Source organism: Macrosteles quadrilineatus, unplaced genomic scaffold (genome assembly GCF_028750875.1).
Source record: "Macrosteles quadrilineatus isolate MER2022 unplaced genomic scaffold, UCM_ALF_1.0 Scaffold_4__1_contigs__length_99947679, whole genome shotgun sequence".
Classification (NCBI taxonomy): domain Eukaryota; kingdom Metazoa; phylum Arthropoda; class Insecta; order Hemiptera; family Cicadellidae; genus Macrosteles; species Macrosteles quadrilineatus.
The window spans coordinates 44,837,250-44,858,542 of NW_026542597.1; the positions used below are offsets into that span (position 1 = coordinate 44,837,250).

Below are 21,293 nucleotides of genomic sequence, written 5' to 3' on the forward strand. Positions count from 1 at the left end.
CTCCTACGATTTCTTTACCTGACAAAACTTATTTGGTTTTAAAAATTAGCACATTTACAAAAATATGTTTACAAGTGTGCAAATCATTCCAAATCAGGAACTTTGGTGACCAGGTTAACTATGCAACGTTAATTTGGTTGGGATAGCAGGCTTACTGAAGGGGAGAGAGACCTTATGTGGCACAATAAATCCCAAAATTTTACACTAGCTTACACCTAAAGATTACAATATTTCATTATCACTACAATTATTTTCAAGCGTAGAAGTTGTACTAGCTTCTTTTGGGTTCTTACTGTAAGTATATTATGCTTGTGTAAAAATTTTCAGTTAAAGTGTATTTTTAGTATTAACCTGTTGTAATATAAGCTAAATTCTTGGATTTAAAAAGTAGGCGGTATCGGATGGAAAAATGATTAGGTAAAATTATTAAAATAAGACACTTGTTAATACAAAACACATTAATTTATTAAACATCACTTATTACTAATATTTACATACTCATACACAAACATTAAAGTTCAAACTGAGATTGAAGAAAGTTTGACCTGAACCTGTGAGTGGCTGTAATCTGTTTGGAAAAAATTGGGACTTCCAATTATTTAGCTGGTCCATAGATGGGTTGTCTATTTCAGTACCCAAAAGTCAATAATTGTACTTAGTTATCACATGAAAGCTTACTGTTCCACTAGTTAATGTAAGTCAGTGGACCTCAGTGCAATACAAACAGGAGATCATCAGTGTGCTTTGACGGAATGAATAGCATACATGAGTGTCGGAGTAAAACACCAGCTCCATTTGTTACGGATGGGGTCATAAAACATCCCTCGGACCTTACAAACATTGCAGCCCTCTGAAAAAAGTTACTTGTTAGAATGTTTTAATGTTCGGCTTAATCAATAAAACTTATAACAAGATTACTTTGATGTGATTTAAACTGTGAATAAGATGACTATGTAGATGATAAAGAAATAAAACACACATTTTTCAAAACTTAATAGAACCAAATCTTTTCCTTACATCAGAAAAAAAACATGTATTTGTAAAGATTTGATTGGACCAAGTTGTAGGTATCTTATCTCATACTCTCAGTTATGAGTATAATTATTTACAGAATGTTTTAGAGCAAGCAAAAGATTACAGTGTTTTTTTTTATGGTTTTAGTTTGATTCAAGCATTATTCAAGGAGGTTCCAGTTTGAATTCTCAAATGTATGTCATAAATATTGCAGACAGCATTTAAACACCATCTCAAAAAGGTAATGTTTTAATAATTATAAGAAATGTCTGTCTTGATGATGGAGGAAGAACTAAAATTGTATCCCATAAGCAGTTGATGAAAATCGAATAACTATCTTATCTACCAATATAATATAGATTAAACTTTTTTTTATTTAATATACTTGAAACTTGAAAAAATAGTTTTGCTTTGTCATTATACTCACTGTTTCTGATCATAGTCATGAGCTCGGGATGGTGTATAAACTGTTTCCAAGAATGAAATCCTGAGGGAACAATTTTCAGGACATTCTCGCAGATGAAGATTGCACCAAACCATGAAAGGACTGTGCGATTCGGTGTTGTTGTGAACAGTGATCCACCTGGCTGTAAAATGTATTTGAATTCTGTTATTGTTTATACAGTTTATCGCATAGGCCTATTTTTTTGTCACCCATGAAAGGGTGTTATGTAGCTTTGTATAGACTTTAAATTCCTTAAAAGCTGCCCATCGGCTATGCACTGATCTTGAATACTTAACAGGCTTATTCCTATTCAATCTTTTGCCGGGATTACACTGAGCGTGTTAACTATTTCTTTGTTGTTATTGATCCAACCAGGCCCGCGGTTTGAGAAACATTGCCCTCCCCTCCCCATTCCTTGCGGAGTAATTTTTCTCTTCCTTGCGCCCACAACGAACCCAAAACCTATTATTCCCCTGGACCCAGACCCACCAAGCCCATTTACTAAAGCAGCCCTGGATCTAACGTAAAACCACTTTAACTAAATAAATAAATGTATTTGAGAACTATATAATAACCAAAGAGGAAAGCCAAAGGTGTAAGACTGTAAAACATGCTCCAAAAAGAAAACAAAATTAATATGACATCAGTGCACTCAAGTCCAACTATATCAAAAGAGGCTTTAGATTCTACAAAAGTCTAGGCTTCCATGTACAAGATTGTATATATATTTTATTTTTTAAAGAGTTTGAGTTTGGCGGCTGCTTTTAAAGTTGCAATTTCCATTCTACATATAGACCTCGGGCTAGTGTATGTAATGTATGCAGCAAAGCAAGGGGTGGGCTGGTGCTACAAGGGTCAACTGAACTTATAAAATTTAGGGGCCGCACCATAATCCGAACCAACGACATTTAATTATTTATTGACATCACTGTAATTACTCCAAGATCTAAGTGCTACTGACTGATCCACCGACCCACCAACAACAATATGATTCAATTTCAATGGTTACCTTCAAAGCAGCAACGCAGCCAGTCATGAAGGACTCGGGGTTGGGGACGTGCTCGACCACCTCGGACGCTATAACTACGTCATAGTGGTCAGGGTACTGCGCTGAGTGGTGTTCTATGGTGTCGCAAACGTAGGTGGGTGGTCGCACATTGAGACTGGTCGCATGTTGTCGTGCAACTGCGATTAGCTCGCCACTTGGGTCAACACCCGTCACGTAGCCTCCAGCCTGAGCTAGCGCCTGGGACACAAACCAATCTTAGAGTGATCTTTTGACAGGAAATTTATAAAAACATTTCTTGTCAAATCAAATATACTCTGGATATTCAGAACAACTGTGGGACTTTTCATCAACTTGAAATAAAAGAATAATTTTTTTTTTTAATTCTGAGATCAGCTGATTTTGTGTGAACAGTAATTTAGAAAACTCAAACCGTATTGTTAAGTTTTACGAAAAGTATCCCCCCTCCTTTATCCCCCCTTTACCCTTTACGATTTATGCATGTGAGATGACATTTTTCAATGAAGCTTTCTAAGAAAAGTTTGAATGTATAGTAAAAGCTTTTATAAGGTTTGGACCATTCCCTTACATAAACGTAAACAAATTTTTAATGGCATTGACACACTCAACAATTTTAATAACATGCATCAGGACATACATATCTACAGTTTGAAGTAATTTTTGCAATGAACATACCTCGCATAATATTCCTCCTCCACAACCAACATCAAGTATTCTAAGTCCTTCTAAAAATGTCTTTTTTGCGGCTTGACTTTCACTGATTCGTCCTGTAGCCAAAAGTCCGTCTTTGATCAAAGGAAGTCTAAAAAAGCAACGGTTAACAGTTGCAATATATTAAATCAGTTTTTTGAAAACCAAATTAAGACAAATAAAATTATAAACTTATATTTTTAATACATTCAGGCAATTTACAGTTAAATGTGTAAAGAGTGTACCAAACTTTGTAGGTCTCTGAGTTATTGTAAGTGTGTAGGTTATTTTGGTGGAGTAATTAAAATAATATTACAACTTTAGTTGTTCAAAAAATACATTCAAGCATATCTTAGTTTTATAGCTGTAAACTCCTATTAAAAACAAGCAACTATAACATTAGACTTGCTATAACTAGCAAGACAATTAAAAACAACAAAAAAAGGCTATTAATAGAACATAGTTATACATTTTTGTAGATACATAGTGTTGAATTTATGCATGAATATTCTTGCCTCAACTTGTTCATAGCGTGAAGGGGCCGCATGCTGCCCTTCAGATCCCACCAATGAGAGCTGTGAGCTTCGTGGGATTCAATCTCAGACTTATACACCAACGTTTCGTCCCTCATTGTTTCCACAGGACCCATGTTTTGTTCTAAGACAAAACAAAAATCATTTGATATGTATATTAATAATGTCAAAGTATTATTAAAAAAATTAACTTCACAACTATTTTTTGTCTTGTCCCTACTGATGCAATCCACCCTCTCTCTGTTGATTCTATATTATTTCAGAATTCCATACTGTAGTGCATCCATGTCTTGTCTTGTGCTTGATCCCACTTTTGTATGCACTATTCACATTATTGTTGTTGATTGTTCTATATTCATTATTTATATAATTATACAATATTTATGATCTTTTAATTAACTGTTTGCTAGTTTTCTTATTACTAATATGATTTTCTAATTGTAAAGTGGCTGTGCCATTGTGAAAATAAAATAAATGAATAACATGGAGGAGAGATACATATAATATCCCTCTTAGTCTTATCCGGACTCCTAGGGACCAAGACCACAAGAAGACTAGTCCGGATAGCAAGTTTTCTGGTTAAACCGACAATCGTTCAATGTCACTTATGCATACCAAGTGTAGTCCAGTTAAAATTTGTCCGGGTAAGAGAGAGCCTACTGTACATTAAAAATACCCCTGCTGCAGCAAATCTGCCGACTAAGTGAACTTTCATTTGTCTGAATTGATTTGCAATTAAATTTATTCAAATAACATTAGGTTTAACGAGTAGGCTACCTAGGTTTGCTGCTACAAGGAAACTAATAGAGTGTGCTTTTATAGTTAAGCAGACTACAACAGTTTACAATATTCTCCATAAAAATAACATGGGAATTTTAAATTTACAATTTTTTGAAATTTCTCTGTAACCAAAAACCGTACAAAAACACTTTGATATACTAAATAATTTGGTTTTTTTCGCTCTTTAAAAAGGTCTAAGGATAAATTGGGAAATTTTATGTTTTCAGGGTCAAAAATTATAAAAACCAATTTTTACCCCATAATCGCATGTTCACATAGACCAACCATGCTGGTTCGCAAACTCATTGAAGTTTATCCCGCCGCCTTATAGGCCTACCTACATTTAAACCTAATTTCATGAAAATCGGACAAAAATTACTCAAGCTATCGCATTTAGGTACACATGTGTAACTCTATTATATTTATATAGATCTATTATTAAAAATAATAGCTAAAATAAATAGTTAAAAATAATAAGTGGAAATATTGTTGTCATTTTGAAATATTTATTTGTTGTTATTGTTCCATGATCAAAGTAAACAAAAAAATAAATTATTTATTTTTGTTGTTAATCTGAAAATATTTATTTGATGTTAATTGTTTGTTATATGGTTATATTATATTGTTACATGGTCAATGCCCACATTTTTTGCTGTAGTAATTTAAACTTATTGTATTAATACGTTGTTGCTGTTGTTGTTGAATAAATTATCGATTTTTGCTTGGTTTGATTTTTAACTCTTGATATTTATTTTATTTTATGCTTGTACACTGACATAGCCTGTAACAATGTTGTTGATTGGCCAAATAAAATCATTGTATTCATTTGTAGTCACATCTTGCCTTGGTTATTATTGTTATTTTTTTTAATGGATCAATGTAATGGGTTTACCGCATCGATCTCTAGAGATCGATGGTTTACCGTTGGAATAAATAAATAAATAGATACTATCTATCTAATATATAAAATTCTCGTGTCACAGTGTTTGTCTGCAAACTCCTCCGGAACGACTTCACCGATCGTTATGAAATTTGGTGTGTAAATTCTGTAGGTATGCGAATCGGACGTAAACTATTTCCCGTTTCGAAATTCTTAAAAGGGCTCCGCCCCAGTGGCTCTGGAGTTTCCCATGTTAACCTTATGAGTAATGGAATTAATGAATCTTAACAGCTGTTTCAATTAAACAAGTTGGTTCTGTTCTATGATGTTCAATAGCATTAAAGTTACAAGGATTACCAACAGGGTGCAGCACTATTATTTCTTTTACATTTATGACAACAGCTAATTTGCAACCAAAAGGTGAGTGAGCGTAGCGAACGAACTTCAACCTGGAGGCGAGTTAGCGTAGCGAACGAGCTAACCTGAAGGCAAGTGAGCGCAGCGAACGAGCTCCAACCTAAAGGTGAGTGAGCGTAGCGAACGAGCTCCAACCCAAAGGTGAGTGAGCGTAGCGAACGAACTTCAACCAGGACGTGATTGAGCGATGCGAACGAGATCATCTTGAAAGTTAAACGTAACGGTACTTTCTTTCCATCGGTCTGTCTTAGGGGAAACCTATAACTTAGGCGATACGAAGTTCGCCGGGTCAGCTAGTATATATATATATAAATTTGAACGAATGGTGTTTTTGACCTCTGGGGTCATCAAAATGAAAAAGTAAATAGGTCCTGGGCTTAGGTCTTACCGTGCCACCTACGGTAATAGCTACTTCCCTATAGGGAAATTCGCTAAAAACAGACCAACACATTAGTAAAGTTATTGGCAATAAACACCCTTAGGCCCACCTTAGTTTGGGTTTAACCATTGACTATTGGATACTGAGGGTATGGTATAACCACAGTCTAACAATAAATAATTTTAGACTGTGGTATAACCATAAAACATATTCCCTTGTTTTATCTATGGTATAACCAACACAAGTAGACTTTTCATCTCACTGTAATATTTTGAAGCTCATCTTTTGTGTCTAGTTTATGTCCGGTGACACTGATCGCTAGTGTCGACGAAATTTTGTTTCTATTATTTTGGGGCTAATTTCATTATTTTGTGCTTTACTATTTGGTTGTATAACTAGGGGACGAGTTATTGTCTATAATTAGATAGTTTTATTTTGTTAAACGAGGTTTTAATGACTTAAATAACAAGAAACATATTGTAAACAACACACGACCTCTACAGTGCTCAATGCACCTCACGCTAACAATGCAATAATTGTCTTCAGCTGATCCATAAGGATGAGAAATCTACTAAGGGAGTATGTTTTTTGTTTGGGTTACCTCGATGGCTCGTGGCTCCAGATGGTCCTAATAAATGTCCACTAGGTGATTTCCGTCGAAATCGACGGCTACTCTTGGGGTTTTAGGTAAATTCAGCTAACTGTGATGGATAGAGTGAAGTTATTAAAATCTTAGGGAGGATAAACATAATTATGAGTAAGAAGAGTGTACCTTAAAAAACGTGGTTGATAAATTCAATATTTTCTGTGCTTTCGTCGGCTTTAGGTTGCCCAAAAGGCTTTTCAGGAGTCTTACAACTTTTTCTTGTTCATGAATTTTGTTTATGTTAAGGCCTCTTTCACTATATGGGAAAAGGAGTTCATATAATTGGTCTGTCATCTGACGGAAAGAGTCAATATCACTAAAATAATTGATTAACTTATGGGGTAGTTTTGCAATGGCCATATCGATCACATAAAGCTGTACATGTATATTCGTGGATAGAACTAACCATAATTGTAGGAAATTTGACTAAAAAATCTTGAACATTTGCGGAACCAAATCCATAACCATAATCCATAATAATTAAATACTTAAAAACTGCTGAGTGAACTTTAAAGGCCTCTGGGGCAGAGCCCCAAGGAAATTTACCTCGTTTCTTTTTTGAGGGCTCACCTACAGACCAATACCTTTCTTTAGACACCCCTACCAAGTTTCTACACTCAGCCGTTCTCTCAAATTAGCTGTCACAAAACCCCCATTTTTCCTCCATAAGAATAACATGGGATGGGAATTTAAAGGCCACTGGGGCAGAGCCCCGAGGGAATTTACCAGGTTTCTCTTTTGATGGCTCATCTACAGACCAAGGCCTTTCTTTAGACACCCCTACCGAGTTTCTACACCCAGCCGTTCTCTCAAATTAGTTGTCACAGAGAAAAACAGTTTCAAATTAATATATAGATAATCTAGTAGATACTTCTTCACACGTATAAATAAATACAAAAGATAGTGTTAATGTTTGGTACGTGTGTTAATTTAGGAATCATGACGAATGATTAAAGACATTGATCAATAAAGAATTTGAATCTAACTATACAATATATAGAATGCATTCCATGAATTAAATTATCCCACCTTTACATTTAACATTTGATTTCTCAATCGATTCAATAGACATTCATGACATATAATAACCATTCATATAATTAATAACTATATTCTACGTGTTGACATTTTATATGTCTGTGTTTTCTCTTTTCTGGTCCGATCTATATGTCAAACAGCTAACAGATCAAGGGTTTTCCTTTGACCGTTAGGAGTAAAGCAAGCAAGCGAGAGCAAAGAAAGAGAAAAGTGTCATGTGTCATGTCTGTCTGTTTATTTACTGTCAATTCCTGTTTCCAAAGTTCCGGTATTTGTTTGGCTTTTAGTTTTAATGCTGTTGGTACTAAAGTGTATACCACATAAAATCATCCAAATTACGGAATTGTGTTCGTTCGCAACTGAAATAAATTTGAACATATTTTTGTTTCCTAGAATGTTTTTCTGTCTTCATTAAAGATTCTTTTACGGTTGAGGTTGAGGTTAACCATTTGTATATCTATGAGGTTGCCATTAATAGAAATTGCTGGACTATTGTGTGTATAAGTGATGTAAGTAAGTTGGTCTAAATTTTATAAAACTGTTATTTTGCATAGATACTATCAAACAAATTACGTATCGTGTGTGCATTAACAATGTTTACTAGTGAATCCGTTATAGACACGCCCATACATCTAATCGGCTGAGAGACAAAAGCATCGTGCCTTCAAAACATTTTTACGATTGAAAGTTTTCGATTTTATCCGCCTAATTGGTAAGTAAAAAGATTTCATTGCACTAGTAGGCCAAGGTTTACATGGTTATTTGACCAGCTCAAGTTAAAATCTTAAGACCAAATGCCCAAGTTAATTTTATCTTAGGTAGACCTAGGCTTAGTTATTATTGAATGCTTCTCTCATTTTTGTTTGTATGTGTTACATACTTATAATACACATGCGTTATTTGCTTTCCTACCTGACCTTATCTAACTTATTAAGACCAAATGTTGATTATTAATTAATTTTCAACCCACACTAGTTTCCTTTTGCATGGCAAGAAAACATAAGTTACTGCAGCTGTATCTCTGATCAAATACCCTATAAGTTTAGCCGTCAAACAACAATTTAGGCTAGAGTTTTTGTGTTGTTTAAAACATGGTTGAATCATTGTGAATTGCCTACAGTTGTTGGTACTTCTTATACTTCCTTTGTCGCACAGCTTAAGTTAGTCTTGTCTAAACCGCCATTGAACTCACTCTATTGTGTATGGATTCAAAGTGATTTTGGTTTTTGGTCACTCAAAACTGTGTTGATTACATTTTTAAATTCACCGTAACTTACAATTATATAGCCTATATACAATTATATGTATAAGCTTTATGGGACAACGTTCTTCTAGGTTAAATTCAAAGTTCATTATTTGCTAACTGCTAACCTAGGTACCGTTCGGTAACTGTTTTGGACTTAAGTTACAGTCTGCATTTATGATTTGGTGTGTCAATATACCAACTTTAAACAAATGTGGACTTGCTTATGAAATTGAGTTCCGGTAAAAATGGGGAAGCCAACATTTGATGATATACCTAGACCAATTAATGTGACTATTGGAAGGTAGTTTTACTGGAAGAAGGAGTTAAGTCTTCAAAAATCTATTAGGCCTAGATTTCACAATCTAAATCCATTTCAGAAAAAAATCATTAAAATAACAACTTAGTTAATGAAATATTGATATAAGTTAGGCTAACTTAATAATTTTTAAGAGCAAACGTTTGCTGGATAAATCTGCCATGTTTAAGGAAATATTTGAGTTAAAATCCAATCAGAAAAATGGAAATTCATTTAATCTGCAGGTTTGCTCCTGCGAGGTACTATTATTTTTTTAAATCTGGAAATAAGTTGTAGCATATATCTATGATTAGGGCCTACATAACAGGAAGACAGACACAATTAAGAACTTAGCGAATCAACTCAGCCTAGCCTAAGTTGTCTTAAGTGAATGTTATCAAATAAGTTAGGCCTAGGCCTAAAAAAATATCTAAAAAAATAATAATAAAATATTCAGGCCCCCATGTAATGGCTGTAAACAACACATTATAACAACATTGAGTTTCAGTTTGGTACTTACGTATTGCGTCAACGGTTCCTCTGGGTGCCATGGTGTTCACTCGACTGATTCTGTTCAACTTGTGTCTTGTTTTATTGTTGTTTGGTTTTTTGTTAACTCCCTATGACCTACAAATAGTTTTTGCTTGTTTTCCTGAGTATCCCAAGGTTAACAAGAGATGAAGAGCATTACTGTTTATTTATGTAACAACTCCAGCAAAAGCCATTCTTTTGACCTTGCTTATTATTTGTCAATTGTGAAACAGATTTGCCATCATGTAGGCCTACCCTTGTTCAATTAATTATTGATTGACTTTTAAGTAAACTCAAGGATGATGTATAGGAACTGTAGTAGGTTGTACTACATTATTTAGAGGTAACGGGAAAACATTTTAAGGGATCTCAGTATTTATTACCTTTTTCTCTTTTTGGTGGCTCTTTATTGCTGTAGGTGGCACAGTAAGACCGACTCTCGGGACCAATATATTCTTTTTCATTTTAATGTCCCAAGAAACCAAAAAACTCTATTCGTTTAAATTTTTATATACAAGGTGTCCCGGAACTCTCTACCAATCTTTTCAGGTATCTATTATTCCTAAACCACAGACAAGTCAAAATATCATATTAAAAATAAATATAAAATCTTGAAAGTTACTCATATAAGTTAGCTGCCCTTTTGTTTATTCACAATAACATTTTTAATTCAAGAACATTTTGTTAGAGTACGTTCAAAAGTTATCATAGATTTTCTGATTTTACCAAAAAAATATCCTACTTTCTCCCACAGCTTGTCTATGATATGGATTGTTAGCAAGCAAGCTAATGGGAGAAAGTATGTGTCAGATTGCTGAGAATGCTGTTTATTTTTTAAACATTCTGTAGGCCTGTTTTATTAATACAGGTTAGCAAGTATGGATACCTCTTCTTAACTTTTAATGGGGTTGGTTAATGCCAGGTAAACTAAATTTTGCACACCCTAATATGGCATACAATTGCGCTCTTTGGTTGGTAATTAATTTCTGCCCAGAATCCTAAAATGGGGGATTTTGGAGGCAAGTCAAAAATCTGAAATATGCAAGCATCATCGAGATTGACACTTTGTGTTTGTGTTAAAGGTCCTTTATCAAAGAATATTGGTGAAAACTAGAGATCTCTATCTCGATTAATTACGAAAAGGCAGCCATTTTAAATTAAACTTTAGGCTATCATTTGAGAGAATTGGAACCAAATGTAGAGTTTATTATCTCCTTTTAACGGGGTTTATATGTTTATTCACCTGTAATGTTTTATTAAATTGTGCAGTGTGTTATCAAATGACTGTCATGTTATACCAGGTAAGATACCTCTAGTTTTTGCAGATATATTTTTTAATACCTTTAAAATGAGGTGTTACTCAATGGGGCTTTCCATTTAAAAGTTTTGAAGAGCCCCCAAAATACCTCATTTTGAGTCCCGTGCAAAATGTATAATATACCGACCAAAAAAGTGTATTATGTCATATATGCAGAGTTTAGTTTTCCTGTGGCAAGCAATTAAAAATGTAGTATGTATACTTTTGCATCACTCTATATAGTTTGATCTATAACTAACCCAACAAGTTTAGGATCATTCAGAATTGTGGTAGCTGTCCTAGTTCATCCTAGACAATAGTGTTGGTGCAACACAGCAACACGCGAAATGAAATCACAAAGCCTTTCATGGCCACAATCCCTTTGAGGTTTCAACATTCACCACATGGACCTGGTGTTTGTGCGATTGGTCTTTGTTTAGATGTGTTATATCACAAATATTTAGACATTTCAGTGTTCTCACAAAAACTCAAAAGAGTTGGTTTTAATTGTCAGGGAAACTATTGAAAATATTAAAAAATGTGTGCTGTTGGTGAAAGAGTTGTTACTGTACATTGAAGTATGTAGAATAACTGCCCAATGATTTTGAAAAGGAATCGTTAGTATTTTTTATTTTGTAATTCTTCTGTTTGTCAGAGTTGAGTTAACTAACATGATAATCTATATACGTAATACAATAAGGGTTTTCTCTGTTAGGTACATTCCTTTTTCACCTGTCTGGTTTATATAGGAGAAAAGAGGTAGGCTAAACAAAGAATTTGAGCTTTTTCTTAAGGATAATCTATAGATATGGGTATGGTTTTGACTGTTAATATTTTATGATTTGCCTCCCAATTTATCATTTAACCCTTCCCGGACGGGTGACGGATATATCCGCCTAAGTCTTTGGCGATAAAGGACGGGTTGCGGATATATCCGCTTATAGTTTTTGATGTTCCAGACGGGAAGCAGATATATCCGCCTTCTCTTCAAACAGACTGGCAGGTGCTTGAGCAGTAACCACGGCGCCACTTTCCTGCTTTCTCCATGGCTGCGCTCACTCCCGCACTCCCCCCTCTCTCCCCCGCCTACCCCTCTCCCGCGCCATCACCTCTCTTGTGCACCCCCCACCACTCCTACGTCCCCCTCGAAGTTTCGCGCTCAACACTACGTTGTCTTTATTTATTGTTTCCCCATATTGTTCTTTTATTATTGCCTAAAGTTGTCATGGTCATATCTTTAACCCTCCGCGCGTCAGCCGCCCGATTTCGGGCGGGTCCGTCTGGGCCAGCAGCGTCACCCGCCCGAAAATGGGCGGGTCTGCAAACTCTTCGTTTCGTTGATTTTAAAGCCGTTCAAGCGCTAGAATCGTGTCGCTATCTTTACTCTACGTTTAGGGGGATTGCTAGGCTTCATGACAAAACCATATGACGGCTGCTTACTACTGGTCTGTGACTAAAAATCAGAGCATCTGTTAGTTTGTGATGTCGTCATTTGTTGTGGTTACGGTTACGTGAGTTGTTGTGAGTTTGTTTTGGTTTATGTTTACAAAATGTGTGATGATTTGAGATCTAGTGAAATTAGGGAATTGTTGAATGAAGAAATAAGTGATATTGACGATGATAATGTTGAAGATGACTTCGATTTAGGTTTACCGCCTCAGAATATTGATTCAGACTCAGAATCGTTACTGGACTTTTCAAGTGGAAGTGGGGAAGAATACATTCCTGATTACGATGATTTGGACACTAGTGATAGGGAGCAAGATGTTGATGATCCAGGGGAGCCTGAAGTACCTGTAAGTGTGCCTAGTAATGATGTACCTAGCAGTAGTAGGCCTAGGCCTAAGAAGAATAAAGGTCCTCCAAATTTGCTCTGGATTCGAGTTTATCCACCAGAACCTGAAAAGGAGATCGAATCAAAATTTACTAGGAGGAACACTGGCATACAAAATCTCCCACCTAGAAATAGTAGTTGTATTGAATACTTCTATCTTTTCTTTACCCAGGCTATCTGGAATATAATTTGTCAGTGTACAAATGCGTAGGCAAGGAAAGCGCTTGAAAGACAAAACTTGTCCCCACAATCAAGAATAAAAAGGTGGACTGACTGTACTGTTTGCAGACATAAAGAAGTTTTTTGGGTTATTCATAAACATGGGGATTTGGAAACTCAAGAATATAACAGGCTACTGGGATACGAGAGAATCTCAGTCACACCCATTTTTTGCTAAGACGATGAGCTACAACAAGTTCGCATTAATTTTGTGGAACCTCCAACTTACCAACAACAATGGACATCCAAGAGGCCATCCAGAATTCGACCACTGGTTCAAAGTAAGATATCTGTTAGACCATTTAAACAGAGCTTTCAAAAAGTATTTTGTCCCCGGACAGAATGTATGCCTGGACGAGAGCCTTATAGGCATGAAAAACCGTTGTTCTTATTTATTTATTATTTATTTTTTTACTACATGTCATTACATCATTTTTTGACAGGACATAAAGTCATATACAGGATATACTAAAACTAAGAAATAATAAAAATGTCTTACTAAATTATTAATCTAACTTAACGTCCCTATTTAAATAACATTCTATACAAAAAAATTTTTTTAGGTCTTCAGGGTGGATCTGAACTGTGTTTTACTATCAATATTTTTTATGCGGAGTGGTAACTTATTGTAAACTTGTGGGCCTATATATTGGGGAGATAAATGAAATTTTTCTAATCTATGGGTTTCAGGCTTAATATAACTCTTCAATCTAGTGTGGTGGGAATGAATGGGTTGGTTCATGAATGAGGAGAGATTGTCTTTAACCCAATTTGAAATTTCTAAAATATAGTGATCATAAAATGTTAAAACCGAAAATGTTTGAAAAAGACTTTTACAAGGAGTTGTACGAGGAACTCGCCCAATAATTCTAATTGCTTTTTGTTGAAGTTTGAATATTTTGTTGGAGTGGCATGAGTTTCCCCAAACCAGAATACCATATGTCATTATTGAAGAAAAATAAGCATGATGTCAACAGCTTGTCCGATTGCACGAAGAGAGAAAATACAGCGGTTTAATCGTTTAATCAAATTACTGTAACAACTTGTGATTTCCAGTTAAGATTTTCATTGACAGTTATACCTAAAAAATTCACGTTTTGCTGCAGTGGCATTTTAGATTTTGATGTTGTAATTTTACCTGTTTTATATTGATTATTATTAGAACTAAACTCTATAAGCTGAGTTTTATCATAATTCATAACAACAATACATACTTACATACAATATCTCCCGAAAAAAAAAAAAACACAAGCAGTTTGGAATTTAAAAATTTGAGACCTGTGATTCTGCCACTAACTAAGTTATGTCTTGCACCTTGAAATGTACAGTGGAGCAGATTTCTTGATTGATAAACCAGGGCCATTTCTACAAAAATGTGTGTTAGAGGTAATGGAGAAAAGTGGTCTCCTCGACAAAGGCCATCACCTGTTCACCGATCAATTTTACACTAAAGTACCTCTAGCATTGAAGTTGCATGAAAGGAACACCTACCTTACTGGAACTATAAATAAGAATTCTCAGTATCTTGCAACAACACTAAAGAATACTGAATTGGAAGCTGGACAAACTCTGTACTTCAGGCACAAAGATGTCCTTCTCGTTTCGTTCAAGCAGAACACTTCAAGAAAATCGGTTTTTGCCCTGACCACTGCTTGCCACGCAGAGGACAAACTTGTCCAGAGCAAAAAAGGGCAACAACCAGTAAAACCTGTCCATACATACAACCAATACATGGATGTAAGTGATAAAAGTATCTACCACACCTCATGCACTCGCCCGACGAAGAAATATTGGAAGAGGATCTTCTATAATTTACTGGATATTGCGCTTTTCAACTCATGTGTTGTATTCATTAAATACTGACAAGCCAAAGAGTAGAAAGGATTATTTAGTAGATATTGTGGAAACCCTGGCTAATACAAGAGACATAGGTCCGACTGCAGGACCATCAGGAGACACCGCACACCAAATGCAGCAAGTGCCTAACAAATCAATTCAATTCAATATTTCTTTATTCATTGAAGCACAAAGTACATGAATAGTCTAGTCAAGTTTTAGTCTAGGTTCGTCTTCAGTTATTTCGTGAACTTCCACAGTGTGAACAAAATCATCCATTAGAACATCTTTGGGTTCGTTAGTTTTAATTCCACATCTTGACATGAAGTCGGCAATGTACATATATCTTCCTGGTAAGTATTTTACTTTTAGCTGGTAATCAATTAGTTTTAGTTTCAATCTCTTTAGTCTGTTATTTACAATTTTCCCAAGTGGTTTTACTGCTATTGACACAAGTGGTAAGTGATCTGTAAAAACTACTACATCCTGAAGACCATATATATAAGTGTCCAGTTTTTTTACAGCAAAACAAATTGCCAGTTGTTCTTTCTCTATCTCTGCATAGTCTTGCTCAGTATTGTTCATTGATCTGGACCCAAAATGTACAAGCTTACCATTCTGAAGCATACAAAAGCCAATAGCATCCTTTGATGCATCATATTGTATTGACACTATTGTAATTCTTGACGAATTAACAATAAAGAATATTGTATTGTATTGTATTGTATTGGATTTCCACAGGTATATCTGGATCAAAAGGTGCGAGAACCTGAGAACTACAGATAATTGTTTTTAAATCTTCAAGTACTTTTGAATGACTCTGAGTCCAATTCCAAACTACATTCTTTTTTAGAAGTTCTCTTAATGGAGCAGTTAATTCAGACACATTTGGAATGAAACTTCTTGAATAATTTATCATTCCGAGCATTCTCTGCAGTTCAGTTTTGTTAGTTGGATTGACTAATTTTTTGATTGAATCTATTTTGTCAGGATCAGGTGACATCCCTTCTTTTGAAAATTTTACCCCTAAGTTAAGTATTTTACTTCACTTTTACAGTACTGAAACTTGCTTAAGTTAAATTTTATATTGTACTTTCGAGCCTGCTCAAACACTTGTTCAAGAATTTCATCATTTTCTTCTTTAGATCTGCTTGCTATGCAAAGATCGTCGAAATAAACTGACACCCCTGGTATATCCCCAAAGTATTTACGTACAAGCCTTTGAAACATTTCAGGCATACAAGACAGACCAAAAGGAGCTCTCAGAAATGTATATGTTCCAAATACAGTCGCAAAAGAACAAAGGTTACTTGATTCCTCGTCTAAGCGTACATGATAAAACCCATCCTTTAAATCTAAGATAGAGAAATGAGTTTTGTTGTTTAGCCTAGGAGAAATTTCATTCAAAGTTGGAATTGTGAACTTCTCTTGCACAATATTTTTATTTAACTCTATTGGATCAATGCAAATTCTTAAGGACCCATTGGGCTTTTCCACCACAACAACATTACTTACCCAATTTACTGGTTCTTCAACAGGTTGTATGATGCCTCTTTTCACAAGAGAGTCCAAGGTCTCTTTAAACTTATCTTTAATTTTTAGAGGTAGCCTCCTTGCAGTACTAATTGTGGGTTGTGCGCCCTCTTTTATTTTGATTTTACATTTATCCGGGAAAAAGCCTAATCCTTCAAAAACATCTTTATTTTCCTCAAAGATTTTTAACTTCTCTTTCTCTAGGTCGGTGTTACCACCATTTTCATTTCTGACACTGTCAATTCGTTTCAGTAGGTTAAATTTAATACATGTTTCAAGTCCTAAAATAGGTACCGTGTTTTCATTTTTTACAATTAAAAAACTCACTAGCCTACATCAATCTTTTGATCGGTTTCAATTTGAACATCGATTATACCACAAGGCTTTTAATGGAAAACCCCCCAAATGACTGCAATGTGGTGTTACAAGGCTTCAATTTACTAGGTAAGTTTAGATTTTTTAAATAGCGAAATGGCAATACATTGACATCTGCCCCACTGTCAAGTTTGAATTTTATTTCTTTACCTTCGACCAGAAGAGTCTTATACCAAGCATTTTTATTTTTTATGCTATCAACTGTTAAAATTGAATCAACTATTCTTTAATAACACTCACACAATAATAACTTTTATTTACTTTTTTATCATAACAAAACTAGATATATAACATATGATTTTATAAAACAGGTAATAAGTAAATTGGATGATGTTGTAACTCCAACACACCCTCTCAACATCATGCCTAGTAAAGTCCTAGGTAAAAGAGTGATCTTTTAAACACTTGCCCTAGAAGTGGCTTTGTTAAAAGGTCCGCTTGATTATTTTCACTTGGACAGTATTCCAGAAATACTTCGTTCTTACTTATCATTTCTCGGACGTAATGTTTTCGAATATCTAAATGTTTTATTCTAGCACTTATCTTTTCATTTTCAATAAACTTGATACAGCTCTGATTGTCTTCAAATATTACTGTAGGATTTTCTTGGGGGAAGCCCATATCTTTCAACAATAGTCTTAACCATACTACTTCTTGAGTGGCTAAGCTTGCGGCCATGAATTCAGCTTCTGTTGAAGAAAGAGTGACATTGGTCTGTTTTTTGCTAATCCAGTTTATAGTGCTGTTTCCTAACTTGTACATCATTCCGCTGATTGATTTTCTATCTGCTAAATCACCCCCCCCCCAATCAGCATCTACATAGCATGACAATTTCAATTCTTTTTCCACCCCTAATTTTAATTTCTTGTCAATGGTACTTTTCAGATATCTTATTATTCTCTTTACAGCATTCCAATCACTTTGGGTGGGTTTTTCAACTCTTCTAGCTAGAATTCCAACAGCTGACAAAATATCCGGTCTTGATGTCACTGCAAGATAAAGAAGTGATCCTATTGCCTTCCTGTACATTTTGTTATCTGGCAGATCTGGTGACATAGCTGTTGAGTTGATAAATCCAACTTCCATTGGTGTTCTTGCTGGTTTACTGTTTTCTAGTCCATGTTCAATTATGACTTAATTTATTTTTCTTCTTTGGTGAATGTAAAAGTCTCCATCCATCTTATCAATTTCAACTCCTAAGTAGTTGTGAACAATTCCTAAGTCTTTCATTTCAAAGCATTGTGTCAGTTTTTGAAATGTTTTCTTGACATTTTCAATTGATCCAACACACAAAATGTCATCAACATGAACCACTACATATGTATAATTTCCATCAGTATTACTCGTATATAAACAAGGGTCAGAATTGCTTTTTTCAAATCCCATGCTCATCATTGTTGTATTCAGTGTTTCATTCCAGGCCCGAGCTGCTTGTTTTAGCCCATAAATTGATTTCTTCAATTTATAAACTTTATCTTCATTATCAGATTTCACAAAACCTTCGGCCTGTTGCATATATATTTCTTCTTCTAACTTTCCATTTAAAAAGGCTGTTTTTACATCAAAATGATGCACAGTCAGATCTTTTGTCGCTGCTATGGTTAGTAAAATTCTTACTGTTGTTGAATTAACAACAGGAGCAAATATTTCATCATAGTCTTCTCCATATTTCTGTGAGTAACCTTTGGCTACTAAACGTGCCTTATAGCGCTCAACCATACCGTCATCTCCATACTTTGCTTTAAATATCCATTTACATCCAACTGCTGTTTTCTGTGGAGGTAAATCTACAAGTTCCCATGTATCATTTTTTAATAAGGCTTCCATTTCTTCTTGAGCTGCTACAACCCATTGTTTTTTCTCAGGTTCAGACAATTTCTCCAATTGTTTCCAAGATTTTGGTTCAATCACATTTCCTTGAGCTATTAATGATAGTCTGTTAGGAGGAACACCTTTTGTTTTTCTTTCAGATTTTCTTACTTTCAAGTTAATATCATTGTTCTGATGATCATCTCCATTATTATCCTCATCAATCATATATGGCTCGTCATGTTCAATCTCTTCCATTTCATTTGACATATGTTCTTTAGTTTCATTTGTTGATGTTTGCCTATCATTAAGTACATTTTTCTCATCAGTACCTTTTGGTTGATCAACTTGAACACTTCTTTGATTTTCTTCGACCTTTTCATGTCTTTGGAGTAAACTGTCTACAGGCAATACCCTAAAGCTCGAATTAGTATGATTTGCATCGACATGTGGAAAGGAAGATGTGTCAAAAACTACATCTCGAGTTGTAATGATTTTCCTATCTTCGGGTAACCACATCCTCCAGCCCTTTGATACATCTGAGTAACCAACAAATATCCCTTCTTTTGCTCTTGATTGAAACTTGTCATTTGTCTTGTCTAGGATAAAACCTTTACAACCAAACTTTTTTAGATATGAAACATTTGGAATTTTCCTATACCATCTATGATATGGTAATACACCATCAATTGCATCTGATGGGCATCTATTCCTAACATGAGCTGCTGTTGCAACTGCTTCTGCCCAAAACGTTTGAGGAAGATTTGCTTCAATGAGCAAACATCTTGCCATGTCGTTTAATGTACGATTCATCCGTTCAGCCACTCCGTTTTGTTGAGGCGTTCCGCTACATGTTAATCTTCTCTGAATACCATTACAATTCAAAAATCCATCGAACTCTCTGTTAACATACTCTCCTCCATTGTCTGTTTGAAGATATTTAATTTTTCTTCCAGTAAAATTTTCTACTTTGTTCTTGTACTTTTTGAAAGAATCTAATGCATCACTTTTCTTCTTCAAAAAGTAAACTTCAACCCATCTTGAGCTATCATCAATAAAAGTAATGAAATATTGAGATTTTCCATGTGACTCAGTTTTCATTGGTCCACAGATGTCAGAGTGAATAATGTCTAACACTTCAGATGTTCTTTCACTTTTAGGAAAGGGTCTTTTTGTAAATTTTCCTTGAATACACACCTCACATTGTGGAATAAGCTCTTTTGTGTTCACTTTAATACCTTTAACCATATTTAAATTGATTATTCTTTTCAAGTCTCCAAAGTTCAAGTGTCCAAAATGTTGGTGCCAAGACAATAGACTTGATTTTTCACAGCTTATATTCATTTCTTCATTACTCTCTTGTACGTAATAAAGTCCATTTAACCTATTCGCATGGATCTTTGTCTGTCCATTCTGATCTATTATCAAAGCAGCATCTTTTTTAAACAAAACTTGATACCCATGGTCAGTAATTTTAGCTACAGACATTAGGTTTGTTCGAAGTTCTGGTACATACAAAGTGTCATACAAATTAACGCTTAGATTTGTACTCCCATTTAAAATGTTCATATTAACTGTTCCAACCCCTCTTGCATCAGTTGATGAATTGTTGGCAAGAGATATACTTCTTCCATTTGCAGGCTTGTACTTGGTAAATTTACTGTTCACATGAGTCATATGTGAAGTGCATCCACTGTCCAAACACCACTGTATATCTTTCATTGACAAGTTTCCAAAATAACTGTCATCTTGTACAGAAGAATTAAGTCCGACTTCTTCTAGTTTAGCAATCGCTACGTTTTGTTGATCTTTATTTGCTTTGGGACAAAATTTTGCTTTATGCCCGATCGCTTTACAAATAAAGCATCGAAACGGAAAATCAACTGATTCCGTTCTATTTCTATAAGAGTCTTTTGAAAATCTTCCTGGTTGAAATCTAACTTTGTTCTGAAATTTTCCTAGCAGAGCTTCACTACTCTCTTTCTTACCATGTTCTTTTCTCGCTTCCCACTCTTCTACAATTTTTATTTTTAAAGTTTCAGGAGAAGGTAGTGCATCTCTAGTTTCAATAGCAATTCTAAAGTTTTCAAATTCATCTGACAGGGAATACAAAAGAATAATTGTCAAAAGATCCTCATTAATATCGATTTCCATTCCTTTTAATTTGTCCACTACATCAAAAAACATATTCATGTAATCTCTGACATCATAATCAGGTGTCAGTTTTGCCAAAATTAGCTTCTTTAACAAAAAGGCTTTCCTTGCTGGTCCACTGGAATCATAAATGCCTTTTAATTTTTCCCATATCTCTGCTGAAGTGTTACATCCTTTCACTTGCTTTAATTCGCTTGGGCTGATAGAGAGGATTATATCTGCCTTTGCCTTTGCATCAGTGATTAGCCAAGCAGTCATTCTTTCACCTTCTTCTAGAGGCCTTTTAATGGTTCCTAACACATACCCAAGTAAATC

At 34.9% G+C, this 21,293-nt stretch overlaps 2 protein-coding genes across 2 annotated transcripts in view; one reads left to right on the forward strand and one right to left on the reverse strand.

Annotated features, from left to right (window-relative positions):
* Window positions 1-478: 478 nt before the first annotated feature.
* LOC128991738 (ubiquinone biosynthesis O-methyltransferase-like) lies at window positions 479-10,003 on the reverse strand. Its single transcript, XM_054414892.1, has 6 exons — window positions 9,911-10,003; window positions 3,692-3,833; window positions 3,162-3,288; window positions 2,469-2,705; window positions 1,442-1,601; window positions 479-850 (listed from the first exon to the last, which is right to left on the reverse strand). Exons 1-6 carry the CDS (start codon window positions 9,939-9,941, stop codon window positions 735-737), a joined length of 813 nt encoding a protein of 270 aa, XP_054270867.1. The 5' UTR covers window positions 9,942-10,003; the 3' UTR covers window positions 479-734.
* LOC128991737 (cyclic AMP-dependent transcription factor ATF-6 alpha) overlaps window positions 8,080-21,293 on the forward strand; it is a 59,896-nt gene continuing 46,682 nt past the window's right edge. The window contains exon 1 of the mRNA XM_054414891.1: window positions 8,080-8,561. The gene's annotated coding sequence lies outside the window, so the exon portion shown is untranslated. The remainder of the gene's footprint in view (window positions 8,562-21,293) is intronic.

Bases quoted from the DNA above. Each gene is read 5' to 3' on its own strand.
- LOC128991738 (XM_054414892.1), bottom strand. From the start codon at position 9,941: ATGGCACCCAGAGGAACCGTTGACGCAATAC. The intron at 2,706-3,161 runs GTATGTTCATTG...TTTGTGTCCCAG, and splicing joins GAGGAGGAATATTATGCGAG to GCGCTAGCTCAGGCTGGAGG. The intron at 851-1,441 runs GTGAGTATAATG...AACTTTTTTCAG, and splicing joins CATGACTATGATCAGAAACA to AGGGCTGCAATGTTTGTAAG.